This window comes from Trifolium pratense, linkage group LG6, assembly GCF_020283565.1.
Source record: "Trifolium pratense cultivar HEN17-A07 linkage group LG6, ARS_RC_1.1, whole genome shotgun sequence".
NCBI classification, from domain to species: domain Eukaryota; kingdom Viridiplantae; phylum Streptophyta; class Magnoliopsida; order Fabales; family Fabaceae; genus Trifolium; species Trifolium pratense.
Window position 1 is genome coordinate 25,445,134 of NC_060064.1, and position 10,807 is coordinate 25,455,940.

The 10,807-nt window shown below is 32.6% G+C and overlaps 1 protein-coding gene across 1 annotated transcript; it reads left to right on the plus strand.

Annotated features, from left to right (window-relative positions):
• The first annotated feature begins 7,412 nt into the window (after positions 1-7,412).
• LOC123891979 lies at positions 7,413-9,716 on the plus strand. The gene is made up of 2 exons (XM_045941838.1): positions 7,413-7,598; positions 9,048-9,716. Exons 1-2 carry the CDS (start codon positions 7,485-7,487, stop codon positions 9,714-9,716), a joined length of 783 nt encoding a protein of 260 aa, XP_045797794.1. The 5' UTR covers positions 7,413-7,484.
• Positions 9,717-10,807: the final 1,091 nt, after the last annotated feature.

Sequence of the window (10,807 nt, forward strand, 5' to 3'; positions counted from 1 at the left end):
CTACCTACAGCCCCCGCACTTTCAAACAGAACTTGAGGTTGCCAATATTCACGGGCAAGCCCATGAATACGAATCCATGTTTGAGCATTATAGTTGCTTGCACAATATATGGGTTAAAATCAACAGACCAAGAAAAATTCTTAAGTAAACCCGGTGAGAGGTTCCAAAAATCTATGGATCTCACTGCACTTAAATCATCCAAGGATGAAAAAATAAATTCAAAATAGCCTTTACCTAAGGAAACCATGGACCACTCCTCATTAGTTTTTCCATAACTTGAGAATTCTTTCCTTCAAATCTTGCATACGGATAGGGGATGAACCCTTCGGGAGAGTAAACCGTCCGTGAAGGACATTTTGACAATCAATGACACCGGCTAAATATTCAGCCTCAATAATTTTGATCGAAATTTGCTCACCTTTCAAACAACGTTGAGGTCGGGATATTGCACGAATTGGATAAAGCTTGTGCAAACGACTTGGTAGTCGTCAAAGAACCTTTTGATTGAGCAGCTTGAGCCATGAATGATTCCAACAAAGCAAAAGCAACAAAACAAAAGATCACAACAGAGAGCAAAGAGAAGACACAAAATCCAAATCAAAACAAAATTGCTACCAAAATTAGGAAACCTATAAACAGTACTGTTTCTCACCCTAGAGATAGTGGAAGGAGCTTCCACGTAATCTCACAGTACAGAACACGAGGAAAACCACAACAGAGCAGAAACCTTAAGGAACGACAGTGATTGGAGACACAGTCCTCTGTCGTTCTAGAAATCGACCCGCTTAAGAAGAAAGGAAGGTAAACGAACCCAGTGAACCGCCAACGGATGTGACTTGTCGATATGAGATTGCATCCCCAAATTTGCGACTCTACTCACTCCTTCTATTAACTCTACTCACTCCTTCTATTAACCTTGCTCCTCTTATATCTTTAAAGGACATTGTAATTTATATAAAATTTTGTGTATTTAGATTTGTTTTGTCGCTATTATTATGTATTTTATAAAAGTTCATAATATTTTTCATTAGGAAAAATATATACACTACTGCTCCTTCCCTCCCTAATTATAAAATTTTTTTCTTTCAAAATTCAACATACATTATATTTAAAAAAAAAACACTCATTTAAGATATCATTGAAAATGTGCATAATTACATACTCCCTCCGTCCCAAATTATAAGAGAAAAAATACATTTTTTTTGTCCCAAGATATAAGGGAAAAAATCATTTTCAAGAATGTTTTTTTTCTTATTCTCATAAAATTAAATACAAATTGCATTTAATTTTTTCTCTCTCCTTTTTCTCAATAAGCAATAACCAATAAAATTTGTTTTTATATCTTCCTATGCAATTTATTACAAGGAAAACTCTCAAAAATAAATTTGAAATTATCATGTTTATTTTTTCTTAATAAGTGTAATTTTTTTTTTTTTGCCTTATATTTAGGACGGTGGAGTATTGTGCCATATGCAGAATTCCACATGCGCTATTCACGTAATTTTATTTAAATGGCATCGTTCAAAACAATGTGAGACATGTTTGGCACATGTTTAAGCAGTTTTAATTAGGAACACATATACACAGCATATGTAAGTAATTTCCCATCGAAACGTACATTAATTTTCTCTCTTTTATTATATGGTTAAGTATGTAAAATTTATATGTAAAAGTCTCTCTTTTATTATATGGTTAAGTATGTAAAATTTATATGTGAAAGTAACACAATTTTATGATAAATCTTTCACTACAACTAATTTTTTTAGGCTTATATTACATTGAAGTTGGAAATTGGCTTTGATTCAATAAAATAATTAGTGTCGGTCAAAATCGTCGCTAAATGCTTAGTGCAGCGGTTGGACGTGTGTCGAGAAAAGAGGCGCCGCTTTGACATTTAGCGGCGGTTCTTCAGAAGCGTCGGTATAACCACAGGTAGCTTGTTAGCGTCGAATGTGGTCACTTTTGCGGTGGTTCGCAACCGCCATTATTTGTAGTATTTTGCAGGTTTTTTTGATCTATTAGCTATGGTTGGCACTGTCGCTGTTCGCTTTTTTTTTTTATAAAAAAAAACTGCTTTTTTTTTCCCCACAATTTTTTTAAACTTTTTTTTTCCAAAACAAAATATTTGTTAAAAAAATAATAAATAAACATAATAAGAGAATTGGTTTTGCTATTTAAAAAGGGTTAACGGCGCAGCTTGTTGTCCGTTTACCTTTCATTCATATGTAATTTCTCTATATTTATTAATATAATTTGAAGGGTGGTTTTAAAAAAAATAAGAAATTTCATATAGTCCCAAGTACTTCAAATTATTAGTGTTTCTCTAAGAACTTCAATTACCATTACCAAGTAATTCAACCTAAAGCAAAATATTACAATATCAAATCGTTCAGATCTAAAACATCCTTCAAAAGATATCAATGTATTTCAAAATATAATAAACTAAAGTACTCGATCAAGGAGTATAGACCTATATCTTGCTGCAACACTATATACAAGATCATATCAGAAGTCCTAACCAGAAAAATGAGGGAGGTGATGACTAACATTGTTGGTCAGAACCAAGCTGCCTTTGTGCCAGGTCAGATTATTCATAATCATATCTTGCTGACATATGAATTAATTAAAGGGTACAATAGAAAAGGGGACACCCCTAGGTGTATGATGCAACTTGACATTCAAAAAGCTTATGACACCATTGATTGGAAATCTATGGAATGTGTGCTAAATGAAGTTGGTTTCCCAAAACAATTTACAAAATGGATCATGGTAGCTGTGACTTCTGTCTCTTATAGATTTAACATAAATGGGAGCTATTCCACCATTATGAAGGCTAATCGCGGCCTTCGGCAAGGGACCCTATCTCTCCTCTTTTATTTGTCATCATGATGGAGTACTTAAACCGTTGCTTTCGAAGGATACAAAAGAACCACAACTTAAATTTTCATACCAAGTGTGAGAAACTCGGCCTCACCAAATTTGCTTTACTGACGATCTTTTATTATTTTCCAGAGGTGATAAGGGCTCTGTTACAATTATGTTGGAAGTCTTCGACAAATTCTCTAAGTCAACGGGCCTCAAAGTCAACCCTTCTAAGTGTTGCATTTTCTTTGGTGGTGTAGACCAAAGTAGTAAGGATGATATTAAAAGAATCACTCACTTTGAAGAAGGTAAGCTTCCTTTCAGATACCTTGGGATTCCAATGACTAGTAAGAAATTATCTATTCAAAACTACATGGGCTTGATTGATAAAATTGTTGGGCTGGTAGTATAGAGAAGAGTCGTAAAGCCCCCGTTGCTTGGAAATCTATTTGTCAGCCTAAGCGTAATGGTGGTCTAAATCTCATTGATCTAGAGGTTTGGAATCGTATTACTTTGTTGAAGCTTCTTTGGAACCTTAGTGGCAAATCAGATAGCCTTTGGGTGAAATGAGTCCATACGTACTACATTAAAAATCAGCAGATTATGGAGGCTTGTATCCCGGATAATGCATCCTGGATTATGAAGGCTATTATGCAGCATCGCGATGGTATCCATCAGAATCATGTCTGGATAGAGATGTTGAATGCCTCAAAATTTAGCATGAAAAAGATGTACATGGCAGTTCATGATAGAGCTCAAAGTATTGTGTGGAGAACCTTGTTCTATGGAAATGTGGCCTGTCGTAGAGCTCTTGTTAACCTTTGGATTGCTTGTAATGAGAGGTTGGCTACTCGCGACAGATTACACAAACATGGAGCAATTGATACAATCCGATGTTGCTTCTGCAATGCTGATGAAACACAACAACACCTAATGTTTAATTGTAGTGAAACAAAGGGTATTTGGAGAAAAGTCCTGCAGTGGATACAAGTTGATCACAACCCTTTGGGCTGGCGTCACGAAGTGGATTGAATTATTCAACAAACAAAGGGAAAGGGAAGCCGTGCTAAGATCCTAAAACTTGCTTTTACTGAATGTGTTTATGAAATTTGGAGGTATAGGAATGCTGTCAGCTTTGGTAACGCTGGTCTAAACCAGCATACTGATGAAAAAATAATTGATAATATAGTGTATAGAGGATGGACAAATAGGAAGTTAAAAACACACCTAGCTAAACTAATGATGTAAAGAGGCTAGTGTTTGGTTGTTTTGTCCTTTTTTTTGATATATTTGGCTGAATCCTTGAGATTGTCGTGTACTTGATGATTTTTCGTTTAATCAAAGTTTTCCTTGATTCAAAAATAAAGTACTCGATCAATATACTAAACTACTCAATAATCACCCTACTTCAAAATTTAAGATATTAAAAAAATGGCTTAATTGCACATTTAGTCATTTATGTTTATTTTAGGTTTCAAGTTAGTCCCTTATATTTTAAGAGTTTCAAGTTGGTCCCTCAAGTTTCGAAAATTTGAATTAGTTACTCCCTATTTAATCATCTTTATAGGATTAACTAATTAAAATTTTAGAAACTTGAGAGATCAACTAGAAACTTTTAAAAACTTGAGGGACAAACTTGAAACTTTTAAAATATAAGAGACCAATTTGAAACAAAATGAACATAAGAGGCCAACTTGAAACACTTTTGAAGAAACCAAATATGCAATTAAGCCGTTTTTTTAATATCATAAAATTTGTTGGAAGGTTTTAAAATAAGAGACGAGTGGAGTATTTTCTATCATCGTTAAAGAAAATTTATGGACCCACCATCGATCATTTTCAATTCCTACTTTAGGCTTTATTATAAAAAAAGATTGATTTTTCAATTCATTAAATGATTGATGTATCAAGTCTATATTGTAGGTCACATCAATTATTCAATTAACTTAAATATAATTTTTTTTCTATAAGGGAAGTACAAAATTTCTATATTTTTCATTTTGTAAAAAAAAAAATCTATATTTTCAATATTCTTTGGGCTTGTTTGGTATTGGGCTTACTTTGTAGCCCAATAATTTCAATATAAAAGTACTTTTGTGTAACCTAATTCATGTCAAGGAGCCATTGCTACACCAATCTTCATTTTTCTTTTTCATCTGTCATGCGTTTTTCTTCTTGATTTCTTGTGAGTATTTTTTCGTTCTTCTTTCTTGGCTTGTATCTCCTTCTCTATTGCAAGACTTTTATGTTTCTTTTCCAATTGCATGTGTTTTATACTTTGTGGGTTTTCTTTGTCTTTAGTTCAGATCTGGGTTTTAACTTTTCAATTATTATAAATAAGCCTCAAAACTCTCATATTTTCAGCTTATTGAGGACTTTGTTCTCTCCACCAAAAAGTTTATTTTGGAGTTTGTAGGGGAGTAAATGTTACATCTTATTTTTATTTTAAGAGTATGGTTTTAAATTGCGGTTGTGGTCGCAGATGCAGTAACGGTTACGGTCGTTGCAATTGTGGTTACGATTATAGTTGTTGCGATTGTGGTTATTGTAACTGCTGTTGTGTGCAATACGATTGTTGCGGTGTAAAATCTTTTTGAAATTTCGCAAATTATATATAGAATGACACCACTATGTCATTACACTATTTACTCACAATTGTAGAATCTTAGTTTATTTCATAAGCATTGATTCGAACGTGATTAAAATATATGGTTAAGAGAGATTGTTAAAAGTTAGATTTTCGTTAGATTTAATGCAAATTAGGATTTGAGATTCATAAATTTTATTTTTTTGTGAGAAAATTTGAACGAACATGGTCAAAATCGTCTAATGTGTGACTTTTGATGTAGCTTCAAATGCGGTTATGATGCGGTCGTACACGTGAATGAAAATCATACTGCAATTGCGGTGCAATGCAGTTGTGGAGGCTACTGCATTAGCAATATTGCGGTCACAATTGCAAATGTGGACCGCAATTTAAAATCATGTTGAGTGTTTTTTTTTTAGGTTATGAAATGATTGTTTAGCTTTACCAAAAAAAATTAATGTTTATGATTAATATAATTTTTAGTAGTTGTTTAAGGCCAAGTATATGCTGCATAAGTTAGATGAATCTTTCACTATGCATAAGTTTGTTTCAACCATTGAATTAATAAGGGTTCGTTTGACCAAACTTTTTTTTTAAAGCTTATGCAAACAGCTTACCTAATATAAATTAGGTTTTATGCTATTTATAAGTTCACACTAGTGAAAATTGTAATTTTATAAGCTATTTTATCATAAACTACTTTGACAAACTTATAATAATATATAAAAATTGCATAAGCTGTTTGCATAAGCTCTAAAAAAAGTTGGGCCAAACAATGTTGAAATTTTTTGTCACCATAGAATCAATCTGTCACATCATATCTCATTTAATCTAATGGTGAAATTTTTTTATTCAATGATAATGTTGTGCATGATGAAATATTTGTTTTCTTTTTTTTTACAATGAGCTGAGGATCGAACCAAAAAGTTGTGGTTTAAAACTTAGACATCAATGGTGTTTTTTAGAGAATAATAACTCTTCAATTAAGTATATCTCTTTGAATTGACGGTGGCTTTAGTCAAATCATGGAGGCAACGTGGTTTTGTTGAAGCTTCAATTTGTAGTTTTTGTCAAATTAAGGTGTCTCACCATGGGGTTGGCCCATTTGGGTTTGTGTAGTGGTGTTGACTTGGAATCTTAGGCTATGTTTGGGTTGGTGGTAAGGAATGGAATGTTCGGGAATAGAATGGTAAATAATTAAGTTTCATTGTTTGGATTTATAAAATATGAATGAAGTGGAATGAAACACAATGGAATACAACTTTCCAAATGATGGAGTGGTAATTTTTTCCATTTCATCTTTGAATATCTAAACAATCGAACGAAATTTGTGTTTCATTCCGTCCCGCTCCACTGCATTCAATTATGTTCCATTCTGCTCTATTTTGTACCATCAATCCAAACAGAGCCTTAGAGTGTGCTCCTCGTAAGGTATCGGGTTTGATTCTCCCATGAGCATTGCTCCGACTTTAAATAGGATCGTCGTAAGTGGACAGTAAGATTAAATTGCTTAGATTAATCATTGCAATGTAGTAAATACCAGAAATGAGATACACGCCGCGAGGTTTTGAATTTAAATTTAGAAGGCATCCAACTTATGAATATGGACATTGCTATAGATGAATTAGGACTTATGGACAATCTAACGGCTTTATTTGGATTGACGGAATATAATGGAATGGAGCGGAATAGACTGGAGCGGAATGGAATGGAATGGAGCGGAATGAAATAAATCTTTCATTCCATTGTTTGGATATTTTAAAAAGGAGATGAATAAAATTGAAGGTAAATAGGATGAAATTCATTCCTTCTTATTCCATTCCATGGAACATTATTTTATTTAATCCCTCCCCATTCAATTCGATCTCATTCCATCAATCATTCCATTCCAGCCAGCATTATTTAAAAGTGTCTCTGATTTTCCTTTTGTAAATGTGAATTTCTTGTAGTTGTGATGCTTGTGAATACTTTGCTTGGGTGGAACATGGCATAAAAAGTATTCTTTAGGGGTGTTTCAAGGTGGAGATACGATAATATGGCAAAAGACATAGCTTTCAGTCCTTGTGATAAGAAATCATCACATCATAGTCTTCAAAATCGAAATCACAAAGTTCACATGCTTTTGAATTCTAGTTCTAAAAATTCACAGGTACGTATACACTTGCTCGTATTTACTTTTCAATGAAGAGTAGTTTTAATAGGGTTAAAGGGGCTTCTGTTCTAGTCAAATGATTGGACTCAAGTAGTTAATATGCTTTCTCTAAAAATAATTGTTTCAAAGAACTTGAGTTCAATTCCTATAGAAATTAATTATTGATCAGATTTTATTTAACTTGTAGTCGAATTTTAGATCATCAGAATCCCCCCTTTCCCTTAGAATTTGAGTAACTAAAAAAAGGATTCTCTTCTTGGAATAGAAGAGGGGCTTATGATCTTGACATATGTGCGAGATTTGATTTTTTTTTTTTTTACCACCAGTATCCGGTCAATTGGACTGTCTAATCTAGTTTTTGGGTTAGTTCTGACATAAAAGTGTTTTAGCCCCTTCCGATCGTAGTTCTGGGGATGAAACTGTGGTCCTTCCTATCTGGGTTTCTAGGTTTTATTATATGAAGATTTGATATTTTGTGTGTGTGGAGTTTATAGGGTTTCTTGAATAGTTATTGGGTTTTTTAATTCATCTTTTATGTAAAAAATGATAATGATAATTGTTTTAGTATTTTAGAAAGTAAATGAATAAAATGGAAAGAAAAAAATGATAAATGATTGAACTGTTACTTAAAATTAAGTCAAGAGACATCACTTGCAACTTTGTTTTACTACCTTTGTGTTAAAAATAAGACTCTTTTGAGAATTTTTTTTCTCTTTTTAAAAGACCTCTTTCAAATTTCTAAGGGTATTAATTATTTCTTTACCAACACACAACTTTAATTATATTTCATCTTTTTCTACAATCTCTAATAAATTCTCTAAAATAATAACTTGAAGAAAAAAATTATAAAAACAATATCAATTGTCAACAAATTTAATACCACAATTAACTTTGTTAATCTCCGTGATTTTCTCAAAGGTGAACACTCCGGTATACATATTATGTGGATATGTACTGGTACACCTCAACAAATGTATCGGTATATATCAACATAATATGTGTAGCGAAGAATTTATCTTTCTTCAAATTATATTTATGGATGGAGGTAGTATTTATTAGTTATAAATGCCCCCATGTAGAGACGAGAATTGATGATATGTCTATTAGTCCACTTTTCTTGAATGAGGATCGGCTTCCATCATGACAAAAATTAAACTTTCATTTAGTATTCTTATTTTTTATTTAATTTACTATATTTAAAATTTATTTAAAATTTGCTTAGTTAAGATTCATATAAAGATTTGATTTTATTTTAAATTTTAATTTTTTTGAAGAAGATTTTAAATTTAAATTTAAACTAGGATTTGCACAAAACCCTACTTCTTCACAGTTTAGGTGTATATGAGTTTAAATTAAAATTATTTTACATTGAAATGCAATTAATTGAGATGAATTCAAACGTAAGAATTAAACATTGCTCACTTTATATATATTTTTTTATTACAGAAGAGGAAATTTGATCAATACATAAATGGTGGTAAATTTGCTTCTAGTTTTGAACTTGTCGGTAGTGAAAATGCCAAAAATCAAACGAGAAACTCATCTTCTTGTCTTTCATGTTCAACACTATCAGATGGAGAAAGAACTATATGGCAGGGAAGACAAGAATATGTCTCCCCTGCATTTTGTGGTCATTGCACAAAACACTATTCTCACCTAAGTGGTCATTGTAGGGATTTAATGGCTAGTAATAGTTATTCTTATAGTACCAAGGAGAAACGAGGAAAAGAGGAAGACATAGATCTCGTTGACTCACTGACACACTTTTTACCTTCTAGGGGTAACCATCTTTCAAGATTGGCTGTTCCCATTGGACCTAGGTTTCAAGCTGAAGTTCCTAAATGGGAGCACACAACCAACATAAAACAATATAACAATGACGATTGTTTGAAGTGGTTAGGTACCCAAATTTGTCCAATGTCTGGTGTATGTAAAATGACTGCAGATGGTACTGAGAAAGGCATGCTCGACTCATGCATGTGTTGCAATTCTGAATTAGTTAATTGTGTTGAAAAACATGTTGGAGACGCTAGAGAGATTGACGCCGCTTTCTCAAGTTGGAAGTTTAATGAAATTGAAGGTGATGATTCAAAATCCTGGACAAAGGAATCGTAGAAGATATTTGATTCTCTATTAAAATTGAATCCATTATCAGGTGACAAAATTTTGGAAGCTCGCTATGCACTATTTTCGATCCAAATTAAATCTTTGAACTGCATGATGAGCTACTATTGTAATTTATACATACCTAGATATATGAGTATAGAAACAAGAACTCCCTTTGGTGCAGTTGATTGTGAATCAAAATGATATCTACAAGATTGAATATGCATGTTCATCTAAAGGTATGACTATTATTCCAATTGGCAAAATTTTGAAAATTAAGTACTACAAATTTCAATTCGCAATATCAAACATGTTAGGAGTTTGATATCTCGCACATGCATTTTGGATGTCAGTATCATTTATAAGATATAGTCTTTAAATTCGCCTTAGATCCTTAAAAGTCTGGTCTTCATAGTTGTAGTCTTCATAGTTGTACGTAGACAATATGTGCTATTTTTTGATGAAGTTATTATTTTATGAACACAAACTTATTAAACATAGTCTTAACCAATTTAAACAAGCCTTTAGAAATAAAAAATGAATCCATCTTGCCTAGGACATTAGTCTTAACCAATTTAAACTAATTTAAACATAGTCTTAACTACTCAAAGGACTATTAACCATGTGTCACAAAATTACCAACTTGTTACAAAATGACATTAGGAAATTTTGATTTATTAATTGTTTACATGATATAATATGTATATACATAAGAACTTATTTTTAGTACCAACAGTATACTTCTGGATCGCGTTAAATGATATATTTTGACAGCCTATTATTTTATGGACTCAATTTGGGTTGAACTTGCTAAGTTGGACTAGGTAATCGGTTGATTGCTACTAGTTGATACGATTAAGTTAAATATTGCGGTTTGGTTTGGTTTTCTAAAATAAAAACCGCAAAAAAACCAAACCACGTGGTTTAGAAGAAAAATTATCCGTGCGGTTTAAACTACATGCGGTTTTTTGCGGTTTCGGTTTGGATTGGTTCGGTTTGCGGTTTACTTTTAGATTGGTTCGGATACGATCACCCCTACCATGTGACATGCAGTGGTATGTATGGGTGTACGCAGGTTGGGTTGGGCCGGATTTGGCCTA

Excerpts from the sequence above, each read along its gene's own strand:
- LOC123891979 (XM_045941838.1), top strand. The coding sequence starts at position 7,485 with ATGGCAAAAGACATAGCTTTCAGTCCTTGTGATAAGAAATCATCACAT. Across the intron at positions 7,599-9,047 it reads CTAGTTCTAAAAATTCACAG|AAGAGGAAATTTGATCAATA; the intron begins GTACGTATACAC and ends TTTTTATTACAG.